Source organism: Abrus precatorius, unplaced genomic scaffold (assembly GCF_003935025.1).
Source record: "Abrus precatorius isolate BTA unplaced genomic scaffold, Abrus_2018 Scaffold10, whole genome shotgun sequence".
In the NCBI taxonomy this organism is placed as follows: Eukaryota; Viridiplantae; Streptophyta; class Magnoliopsida; order Fabales; family Fabaceae; genus Abrus; species Abrus precatorius.
The window spans coordinates 4451171-4464131 of record NW_020874292.1 but is presented as its reverse complement, the minus strand read 5'-3'; the positions used below and the strand labels follow the sequence as shown (position 1 = coordinate 4464131).

Sequence of the window (12961 nt, the reverse complement as noted above, 5' to 3'; positions counted from 1 at the left end):
ATTATTTTTATGATTTTCAATGTTATATTAATATATAACTTTATTTTCTCCATTTAGCATATAATAAAAATTTTATATTATATAAAATATTATTTTATTTTTGTAGTCTTTTCTGAAAATATTCATTTATTTAAAGTTTTAATTCAGTAAAATATCTATTTATAATAAAATAATATCAGAAACGATTTATTTATATGATTTTCAATATATTAATGTATATTTTGATTTTCTTTTAACACATATAATAAAAGTTTTATACTATATAAAAGATTATTTTATTTTTATAGTCTTTTCTGAAAAATATTTAAAATAATTTTCTATATTTTTATTGTCTACTTTCATGTTCTCAGTTTAACATTGATTAACAAGAGTCTTTACTTTAGTCTTTTCTTCGATGAACATTTACATGTATCTTTTTTTTTTTTTTTCTTTTTATTATCAAAATAAGAATTATGCATTGTGGTTGCAAGTATTTGTTCATTCATTTTAAAGTAATTTTTATCATCAAACTACTTAGATGGACTTATTCATCTTTTAAAAACTATTGCTGTGACTAAATTTCGTATATTGGTTGCTAAAATTTGCAAATATTTGGTTTTTATGTAGAAATTTTTTCTGTCTATAAAATTACTTGATTGATTAAAAGTTTAACCTTTAATCCTAGATAAATTTGTAAGAAGCCAAACCTTCTCTCTCAAGAAGTAAAAGTTTTAGATTCTTGAGAGAACTTGTGTTTTATTTATAATTGATTTATATATAGGATTTTGTTATATTAAAGATAGAAAATTTTAATTAAAAATATATACAGATATTATATTAAAGTTATAAAAATATAATAAATATTTCTCTTTTTAATAAAATTTTACTATTATTACCTGTTTATTCTGAGCTTTTATATTAACAAAAAAATTTATATATAAAAGACTATAATTTAATTTATTGATAGAATTTTTCATCAAGCAAATTACTTTCTTTTTACCCCAGGGTGTAAAAAGTCAAACATGTTGTTAATGAAAACTCAAAGCGTGATGTGTATTCAGTGGGTAGAAAACTCATTCTCATTAAAAAAAGACATTAGCTTAATTTAATGGAAAATAAATATTTTTTAGTTTTTCACATCGTAAAAAGTCAAATGTTTAATAAATAAATAAATAAATATATATATATATATATATATATATATATATATATATATATATTCGAGGAAGGAAAGTAATCTGTGTGAGAATGGGTCATGTGGTCTGAGGCTATTTGGATTTAATTTTCTTTTTTGTGTACATAGTGCGTTTGGACTTGGTCCAAGTCACTTGGTCATGAGGTTTTTATTTTATTTAAGAAAACAAAATTTAATATAACCTATATTACACTTTTAAAAAATTGACGATTAACTTTTTTTTATTTTTTGTAATTTTAAAATTAAAATCAGTATTAAATTTATGACTTTGACAAATTACTGATATAAAATTTTTTATATTATCAACCAAATAAATGTTATTTTAAATATGACTTTTAAAATAATAATTATTAAAGTTAGTAATTTTTAATAATATATAATTTGAGATTGAATAAGTATTAAAAATGTGTACATTTTCGATACATTTTAATTAATATTAAATTTTTCAATAATAAAATTATTTAATAATCTTTGTTTAGATCATTTTCGATTATCAACCAAATTTGATATAATTAGTGTATCGTTTGATTCTTGATCGTCTGTGCAAAATAGAATTTATTAAAAAAGTTATTTTATCTCAATAGTTTTTAAAAGCTTAAAATATAATAACGTCTACTTTTTGCTTTGGAAAAAACATTATTGCATAAAATTAAAATTAATTTTTTATTTCATGTAAATTTAATAGCATATATTGACTTAGTGTACAAGATATTAATTAAGAAATAATTTAATTAAAATATAATAATAATATATTTTTTACACTATTATCTTATTATTATAATATCATTAAAAATCATTAAGTTTTATAATAATCACTTTAAATAGTATATTTATGACGATTTTTAATTGATTGATAATGTAAATATTTTTATATTCACAATGTATTGAAATTAAATTTATTAAAAAAATATAATTTTTTAAAATTTTTAATTTAAATACACTAATAGATTTATATATATGTATATATTATCATTCAATGATAAATTTTTGTATTAATAAGAATAATGAATTTATGTAATAATTAATACAAAAATTATATTTATGGTGTATTTTAATTAATTGATGCTGTAAAAATTATATAATGATAATGCAAAATTAAACTCGTTTTTACTGTTGAAAACTTATTAATTTTTTTTATCATATTTCAAATATATACCAATATATTTTTAATAAAATTATGACTAATTCTTTAACTAATAGTCTTCAAACGTTGATCATTATGATCTTGCCGTATCTAATAAGGTAGCGGTGATTCGGTGAATGCAATTATGCCTTCCGTACAATATGGAGTTTTACACTTAATTGCGATTACGGACTACCCTCCTCGTTTTTGCCATGTTAAAATTCTGTACCAGAATAATTCTTGTCAAATTTTTTGGTAATGATTTATTCATTTTATTCAATAAAAAATAAAACTTATATATAGAGGCAGACTCATAATTTTTTTTTTTAACTAAATCTTTATTTTTATTCTCATAAATATTTTAATTTATATATTTAAACACAGTTAATAAATAGTAATAAAATATTAACAAGTCACCTAAGATAATATATATATATATATATATATATAATTAATTTTGTAGTAAAAACGACATTTTTATAGTATATTTTATATTTTTATTTTATTTTAGTTTCTGAAATTATTATACGTTAAATATTTTAATTATTAATTTCTAAAATTTTTTATTTATCTATCATTATTCCTCTTTGTGCTCTTTCACTAAAAACTACTATCCCCAGTCACTGTCTATGTTCTTCCATTTTTTACTCCTTTTCCTCCCTCTCATATTCAGATTGTCCTTCACCATATTTTTGAACCTTCAATTTCATCCAAGCCCATTTCTAAAAGAGTTTATTTTATAATAACCTTTTAGCTTTTGTTCACATGAAAGTGTAGTCTACTGATACACTTTATCTTTTTGTAATTAAATCTTGTTTAAACATGTGTAAGGTCTTAGAAAGAAAATCAATTTGTAAATCTCTATTCAGATTTCTTTATCAAATGTCACAAAGGAACGTGGTTTTCTTAGATTGCTACGGTTATTAATATCACTGTTAGGAATGTTGTGGAGGTATCAAAATTGTTTAATAATATGTCGCATAAAAATGTGATTTTTTTAACATAATGATGTAGAGGTTTGTGAAGGTAAGAGATTTTATTACAAAAAGTGTGTTTGATGTAATATCTGGAAAAAAAATATTTCTTTTACTACCATGATTATGCAAAAGCTAGCGACATGATAACTTCAACATTTAGATAATTTATAAAGAATGATACTATTGCTTGATCTGCTTTGATATTAGGATATCTCCATAATAAATAACCTAATTAGACATTGAAAGTGTTTCTTGAGAAGAAACGCTTTCAATCTTAAATACCCTACATATTTTAAATAAAATGGTTAGGGTATTTGAAATATTAGCTCGAGTCCAATGTAAATGACCAATACACACGTACACAAGTACCTTCTTTTAGTCGGCGAAAGGCGCAGATAATTCCTTGAGAGTGTATGGGTTGAGTATTTTACTATTTAAAATTTTAAAAAAATTATTGAATTTTTATTTTATATAATGATATATATTTTAATTTTAAAAAATAAAATAAACAAAGATTAAAACAAATGATTTTTTACAAAGAGAGCTAAAATATAGTATTAAAGACTGCTTAGATTATAAGATGTTTTCAATTTTTATTTTTAATTGCAATACTGTTACTTTATATTCTTATTGTTTTTTATTTTAAAAATTATACATACAAAATACTATTTTTTTTGCTCTTAATATTTATATAGAAATATTTAAAAATAAAAAAGTAACAATTTTATAATTAAAAATAATAAAAGTAAAAAAATTCTAAAACAAAATACAAAGAGTATATTTATTTCTTTTTGAAAAAAATTTCTATTTTTAAAAATAAAATATAATATAAATTTTAAAAATTTATATTATATTTTATTTTTAAAAATAGAAAACTGTTTTTAATTTTAAAAACAAACGTACTCACTTTGGTGGACTAACTTTCCGCTTACTCCCAAGGTTTAGTGATCGTTTGATCACAATTTCGAATCTCATCTCTGCCCATAAAAGACAAATTTAAATTATTTCACCTGCAAAAGACAGTGAATGCCAGCAACCTACCCGCGAGCTAAAACACGAGGAAAGGCAGATCTTCCGCGTGGAGAATATATATATATATATATATAAAGCTCTTTAAAGATATGATATTTTTCTTTAAAATTTAGCTTAACAATTCTTGCCCCTGAACCCAGCAAAGAGCTTCAAAGATGACGAATGAGGCAAAGAATCACCGACGCCAGAAACACTATAGTACTAATTTTCAATATACACAACTAATTAAGACATAGAACAAATTAAGAATCGCAACATCATTTGATTAAGACCACAACGTTGTCTTTACTCTTTACACCAAATGAATCACAACATGAGTGTTTACACGCACCTTAGACACCGGTTATACATGAAAACATTCTCTGACTCCTAAACCTGACGAGTTTGGTTGAACTGGGAGAACCAACACCTGCTCTCATCTGAGGTGATTGGAAACCAACCCCGAAATTTCCAACAGAATTATATCGTCGGTGACCCATTTTATGATCTGCATAATGACGTGGCACTTTCTGGGTATGAGGTGTGTGATTCTGAAGGGCATGGTCCTGAGTTTGAGGGTAGATCTCGGCCATGCTGATGTTGTAGCTTAGAGCAGCTCCTGATGAAAGACACTCGTATTGTCGTCGTGTTTTGTTTTTCTTGATTGCTTTGTAAAACAGAGGCAGAAGACCCTCCATCTATGACTATGTTCTCTAACTAATGCTTTTTCACCCCTTTGAGGAATGGTGGGTGATAAAAGGAAACAAGGAATATAAAGAAGAAAAATGTTCCGAATGGAGGATTTTAGGAACCAGGAAGTTGCTGGGTTAGGTGGGTTTCTTTTTATTATTATTATTATTATTTTCTTTCTATTTAGAATCAAAATATTTATTGACATATGAATATAGTGTTTGACTTTGACGAGCAAGAGACAAAGCAACGCAGGCCCTTTTTAGCCACCCAAACAGGAACTAGTAACGTGGTAGGCTGCGAGTGTCTTGAGGATTGGACTAGTTGTTATACTTTTTTCATGATTAACTATGAAGATTATTTTTGTACAATAGTTTTCCTGAACTTGCATAAAAGGTAATTTTAATTATGTAACAAATTATTGAAATCGTCACCAGAGGAAAAGAAGATTATTCAACATGCTAGAAAAGGCTCGTGGATGAAATGGATAACTGAAACATGTCACCAAGTTGAAAATAAGCAAGATTATTATATTCATAATGCTCAAAAGAAAGACTTTTTCATAATGAGCCCTTTAAGTGTCGAGCATTTACCAAATTATCCTGAACATTTTATAACTCACCCAAAACAATTTTATTCAATAAAACATGTTGCTATCGGAAAAAGAAATCTGCATTTTCAATTACTATGTGCTACGCTTAAACGGGGCTTACCCGGTTAATCACTACCTGCCTTCTACCTCTTTATTGCACTTTTTATATCAATAGGTTATAATCATGATAGTGAAGAAAAATAAAATGAGATTAATTCGATCCCTTAAAAATAAATGGCATCAGTTCATTTTTTTAAAAGAATAATATTAAATTAACTCTTTAAATTAAAAATATCATCAATTTTATAGCTTCAATAATCTGAAGTTGTCGTTGATTTAGTCACCTAATAAATAAGAAGTCATTTCAGCTTGATTTTTAGTTTTGTTATTTATGCACAAAAGATAATTGTACTCATCTTTCAAGTATTAATTTATATATATATAGAGGTATCTATATGATGAGCATGAAATATTATTATTATTTTTATGGAAAAAGACTTTTATTGTTTGACTGAATAGTTTAGTGATTAATTCTCCAATTAGAACTTAGAAGTGGCCATTAAGTAAAGATTTCTTTAAAATAGAGACTCTTAAATTTAAATACTTAATATTACAGGTAATGTTTATAGAGAACGAATATAAATGAAATAAAATGAATTTATACAAAAAATGATCGCTTGTGAGTCGTGAGGATAAGGGTACAGTTAATGGACATCTTGACGGTATCATTGATATTTTGCGGTCAGAGAAAAAAAAAATCTTAACTGTTCATTTTATAACAAAATTAATGAAATGTAAAAAAAAAAAAAACATTAAATAATGAATGGACGAATTTTGAATACCTATGGGAAGTGAAAAAACAAAACAAGTTGTTTTTATTTATATTTATTGGCGGCATATGAGCATTACACCACCCAAATACTCTTCCAGAAGCCGTTGAAGTTTTGATGAAGCAATTTGACTTCTTTGCAATCCCTCTAGAGATGAAGAGATAAGAGAAAACAACCACAATCCATAAGCCGCCAGTGCAGCAGAAAACACCAAAACCCTATGGGCTGTAAGGTTAATGCATGGTATTGACATTGTTGAACATTATATTAAGGTAACTTTCAAAATATTCATATTTCAATTATAAAAAGGAAAAACACAAAATCATATTTCTTAACCCAGTGTCTAGTATGGGATTCCTAATTCCCACTTTGAACATGCACATAAAAAAGAACACACTGCAGGATGCATTAACCAAAAGTTCAAAACCATCAGAAGGGATCCATAACAATTAACATTGAGAACTAGAAACCAACATCAAGTTTCGCTTCATGTGAAACAATCGTTTTAATATAAGATCAAGTGTAAAGTTTTTAATTTATTTAATAACATTCACTGAATTTCCTTTTCCTTTCTTAAGATAATTCATTATATTTCTTTAAGATTTTCTCTTGCGTTTGTGGAAAAAAAAAATTCACAATGCTTTGTTAGTATTTAAAATATGATATATTTTTAATTAATTATACCGTTTTTTTTATTTTTTCTTTTGATAGAATTTGTTTTAAATATCATTTTATAGCAAAATTTATTCTGAATGTTTGGCTCAAATTCTTTTAAATCTTATTTATATTCTTTATGGTTCAACAGAAATTATTTTTTTTAGTTTTAAATATTATTGATAAAAACTTAGTAATTATTTAATATTAAGTATGTCAAAATTATCTTTTAGTAGTTCTTTTGAAATTAATTTTACTACAGGGTTGGCTCGAGGCATAGACCTATCGTCTGCATCTGAGACTCCATTTTGTGGGGTTCTAGGAAAAAAATTAAAATAATTAAAATAATTTTAAAACTAAAAAACAATTTTCAAATCTATTTTCAGAATTAAAATTTTAAAAATATTAAAAATGTAAAAAAATACCACTTATAATGTTGAATTTAATAAAAAAAAATATAACTTCTTAAAATATATAAATACCATATAAAAATGACTAATTATTCATCTTAATATAATTTTAATGAAAATTTTTAATTTAAATTTATTACTTTAATTGCGCTAAACTATGTTTAAAGAAAGAGATAATGATCTAAATATTTTATTAGTTAAAAATATTAAAATTTGTAATATAATTTTATAAATTTAATAAGTAATTTGACATAAAAAAATAATGTAACTGTTTGCTAAAATGTCAAATACCTGTAAATCGACCAGAAGCAGGTGAAGCGTACAATAGTTGCATTCTGCGAAGAATAACTTTGTCTTTTATATAGGAAAATAATTTATTAAAAACAGTTAATAAAAATTTAATATGATATTGTAACATAAATATTATAGCATGTTAACATCAGTTTTTAGTTAAATTTAAATACCTTTAAATGAAAAGTTTTTCTTATTATTATTTCAAGAATAAAAAATTGTATATGTTTTCTAAAGATACTTCTTTTTATAATTAATTAAAATTAATCTTAAACATTTACAGTAACAAAAGTTAATAATAATTTTAGGAATTCCGTTTAATTTACGGATACTCTGTGGCTTTGCTGCGTGAAACACATGCTAAATTGACAATATTAAAAGAACTGCAAAATAGCAAAACTTCAAACGTTTTTTTAATTTGAGAAACATTATCACAGTCTTGAGAACCGTCTTTTTTCAAATTCAATTACCTTTTCTTGGATAAAAGTAATTTTATAGTTGAAGTAACCCTAAATTAATCTACTGAATGACAAAAGTCGAACATATTTTTAAAATTGTATCATTAATTTGTCAGTTAATTAAGTCTACAACATTAATCAATGTGTGAGAAACATTAACTAATACAATACTAAAATATTTTATTTTGTTGAATGTGTTGAGAGAAACATAAGCTAATTCATTCATATAGGATAGCATATTTTAAAAGAAGAAAAAATAATTTTGGAAGAATTGATACCGTTTTTGAAAATTGAGATATAGTGAACGAGAAAAATTGAAGACACGACTTTGAAGGCAAATGAGACATACTGAATCAATGATGACATGCAAATGGATTAAGATAGGAACGCTAACATTGTAAATGCATGTACTATACAGTGAAAGAGATATGTGCATTATGTTAGAGTTGTTAGGGATCGAGTTACTTGACTATGGTGGCTTTTTTTTCTTCCCGGGAGTGTTGAATAAAGCATTTGGAAAAATGGAAGGTTTGGTGTTTGTGTTGGGTTTAAACCCTTCTGTTTGTGTAGGTGAGAGTAATAGAACATGCGGTACTCAATTGTTTGTTCGAACAAAATGGTTGGCATAGAAATTTTTATTTATTGAAGCATATACTATAATGCCCCCCTATTGTCCGTCTTCTGTATATTGACTTTTATATCTTATGTGATGACACTGTGAAGGAGGCCTCTTATTAAACACAATATGTATAATAATTAATTATTAATTTTAATAATAGTTTAAATAAATATTGTAATAATTAAATTATTGTTATATCCCTTATTCGATTAGTGTAATTATGCAATACATAGAAATTCAAGAGCATTACACAGAAAGTTTGTAATTGAAGAAGGGGAGAATAGTACTGACAAGTGAGGTAAGATGAATGTCTGGGGTGATAGTGAAGAAGACTTGATTGATGTATTTAGCTTTACCAAATTCACATCAACTCTTAGATATTATAGACTTGTTAATGTGTTTTAGCCTGACCCTAAATCAATTTTTGAATATGAGTTAAGGCTTCTTAAAGTTAATATTGATGTGTTAGCAATGGATGAAATTGTCAAGGCATATAGTTTGTGAGGTTCTGTTAGTGAACATATAGTTGATGATACATTTGAAATAAAAAGAAAGAAACAAAAGACAAATATAAAAAAAGCAAATATAGTTTATTGACATAGCAAATGAATTACATTTATGGTGGCAATTTAGAGTTATTGTAAAATAAAATTAATAGATATTTTTTATGTATATATTATTAAATAGAGGTGACAAAATGAGCTAGCACATCTTGTCAAAAGCCTGCCTATAAACGGTCTAGTTTAAGCATGTCTTGTTTAAAAAATCGGTTAACTTTTTTAGTTTGACTCATTTAAGAGTGGGCTAACGGCCAGTCTGTCAAAAAATAAAAAAGTTACAATAAATAATAAAACGGGCCCATAAAAAATTAACTAAAAAAGTTACAATAAATAATAAAAAATATTTTTATATTAATAAAAATTAATATTTAATTTTTAAAAAAAATTAAAATTTGGACCTAACGAACTATTATCTTGCATTTTGATAGATTAAAACGAGACAAGCTGGGTAAGCTAGTGTCAAACCATTTAGATATTAGAAGAAACATAAGAGAGCTAATGTGATGTTTATTCTTGCACTACTTCTATAATTCCTCATTGTTGGAACCTGTAAAGGAAGAGGAAGCGGAACAGTGATGGCAATAGGAAAGAATGGTGATAAGATTTTGAAGACTTTTATACAAATATTTAAAATATGTTCAGAAATTTGTTTACAAATATTAATTTAAAATAAAAAAATTAAATAACATAGCAGTGAGAAATTAGATAATAGAGATTTAGTTCATTATTAAACAGAAAGAAGTTAACGATAAAAATTAAATCTTAATATTTTAAATAAGTTAATAATTAAATTTTAACAACAAATAAATTAAAGACTTATCATTAAAAAGTGATATTTTTATAAAAACTAAAAATATAATTAAGCCTACATTTTATATTAGACCTAATAATAATAACAATTTTATTTTTTATCCCAACTTCTAAAATATATTTTACATGATAATTTTTAATTTAAAAAAATACAAAATAAATATAAGATATAACATAATTAATCATTTATTACTTGTGTGGCGAAAAATGTATCACTATAAATAAGTAGTCACTCATTTTAATGCTTCTTAAGAGATATTTAAACTTACTTTGAGTAACAATTCTCCTTTACTCAATAATACTTTTACATTCAATTTTGTTGAATAAAAGTAATTTTTTTTCATCTCCTTCAATTCTCTCCCAAAAAAAAGAGCAATGATCAATTTTTATACATTTTTTTTAACTTTTAGCAAAACTGTAATATATATATATATATATATATATATATATTATTTAATTTAATTTCTTTTCAATTTTTTTTCTTTTTAATGCAAACCAAATAGAGTGTAAAAGGAACTGCAAATAGTTTTGGAGTCTGTTTGCTATGTTGTGTTTGTTCATAAAATATCAATTTTTTAAATCTTACATTGCATTTGTTAGAATTTTAAAAGAACATTTTTTTAATTATTTAAAAAAAAAATTACTTTAAGTGATAGCTTCTAAAGAGAGTTAAAATCATAACTATCTTTTACAAAGGAATTTTTTTTCTTATAATTACAAAAAAATACATAAAATATCTAAAAATATTTTTTTTATAACATCTTAAACTTTTAAAATAAATAAATAAATAAATAAACCCTTGAACGGAGAGGTAAAGGAAGATAAAGAGAGATCAGAGAGCACCTAACCTGCCTACAGCTTTTTACCTTTTTTTTCTTCAATTTTTAATCTGTACAATATTATATATAGTAAAAATTAAAAATATTTTTTATTAAAAATATAATATTAAATAACATCAAATTTTATATTTTTAATAACATGTATTATATATAATTTTTATTATGTGTAATATTACATAAATTAGAAATTTTTTTTTTGTACTCTGGTACGGTGGGCAGTATTTTAGTGTTATTTTATTTAATCATCTTTAATAAAAAAAATTTCAACTGTCATCTTTAATTATGTTGAGACGGCTCTTTCTATCGGGCTATTAGACATTGTTTTGCATTTTAGTTTAAGTAAAAAATTGTTCGCTTAAACGAAGGTGCAAAATTTTACTCAATTCTCAGCAAAATTCGGACTGAATTCCGATCCGTTGAAAACCATAACTTCATTCACACACTCAAAAACCACAGCTTTGTCTTTTTTCTCAATCAATGTGCTAACCTTTGTGGTTATGAAATTAGTAAAATTTTGTGTTCAGAAGCTTTAAAAGTACCTTCACAGTTAACGCTGAGCAAAATAGTGTTGGATTAAACATGAGAATATTTCGTGCCTTAACTCATTTCCAAACACAAAAATAATGTAAGTCAACGTAAGTCAAAGTAGTTAAAAGCAAATTACTTCAAGAGATTAATAATAGACTTAACCTTTAAATAGATTAATAAAGAATATATCATTTTTAAATATTATAAATAATAATAATAACAACACGCGTTTTCTCGTGGCATAGAAGCGTGGGTTTGAGTTGGATTAATTTTTCTTTTGAAAAAACGTATTACAAAACTTGATTTTGTATATCGAAAATAAACTGTTTAGATGTTAAACAAACAGATAATTTATTACAGGTTGAATCCTGCAGGGCGAAAACTTGTCTCTGGATCATTGGTAAATGATTACCTCAGCAATTCGTGTTCAGAGTTCTCATTCTCTTCCATGGATGCATTCACTTTTTTTCCCCCTTCTTTTATAATCAATTCATGCTCATATTGGATTGTCTCCAAAGTCCATTTAAGAACATGATTGATTTTATCAATTACAGGTCATAATGTGCTTAGAGATATATTACACTTTCCTTTATATGAGTGACTCATACGTGTTATTGATTTGTTTGAATTGCATTACTGATATGAATACATGGCTTCAATTTGTAATCTGATCCCGCACAGAGGAGCAACACCATCGCGCCCAACTCTTGGTAATGCACAATACAGTGTGGGATGAATTTGAAAAAGACAAAAATATAATTAGAATAAAATATAAAAAATACGATAAGGGATAAATGGGAAAAAAAGTGAGATAAGTAGTGTAATTAAAAAAAAAAGATATAATTTTAAGGTGTAGGAGAAAAAATGTTAAAAATATCAATGTTAATCTTTCTCATAAGATAAATTTGACATGTTGCGCTCTATGACTGCAGAGGGTATGAACTGAGGTTTGATAACCCCACTTCTCTTTCACGATCACTATAACACGCGTTTTCATGTAGACCAATAATAATAATAATAATACAAGTGTGGCGTCACATGTTGCGCCCTTTAATGACTTGCAGCTGACAACAATAAGTGAATTTATGAAATATTAAAAAAATTGGATTAATTCTTTTATATATGAAATTTTTAAAAAATATATCAAAATAGGTGTTTTAAGAAAACAAATTATAGAAGTTTGAAATTCCAAAATCATCACTGAAAATTTTTAGTTACCAAATTTCAAAAATTTTCAAAACAATATTAAAAAAAAATTATAAAAAGTTAAAACTTGTCCATGATTATTTTTTAAAAATAAAAAAAAATAAAGTACCTAAAATATGCCACTTCATAAAATTTTCAAAATACTATATTTTGTAATTTTTATATAAAAAATACTCAAAAAATATTAAT

General features: G+C 24.7%; 1 protein-coding gene across 1 annotated transcript; it reads right to left on the bottom strand.

The window, feature by feature from the left end:
- Positions 1 to 4351: 4351 nt before the first annotated feature.
- Positions 4352 to 5115, bottom strand: LOC113852905. The gene has a single exon (XM_027483304.1). The coding sequence runs from the start codon at positions 4981 to 4983 to the stop codon at positions 4639 to 4641; it is 345 nt and encodes a 114-aa protein (XP_027339105.1). The 5' UTR covers positions 4984 to 5115; the 3' UTR covers positions 4352 to 4638.
- Positions 5116 to 12961: the final 7846 nt, after the last annotated feature.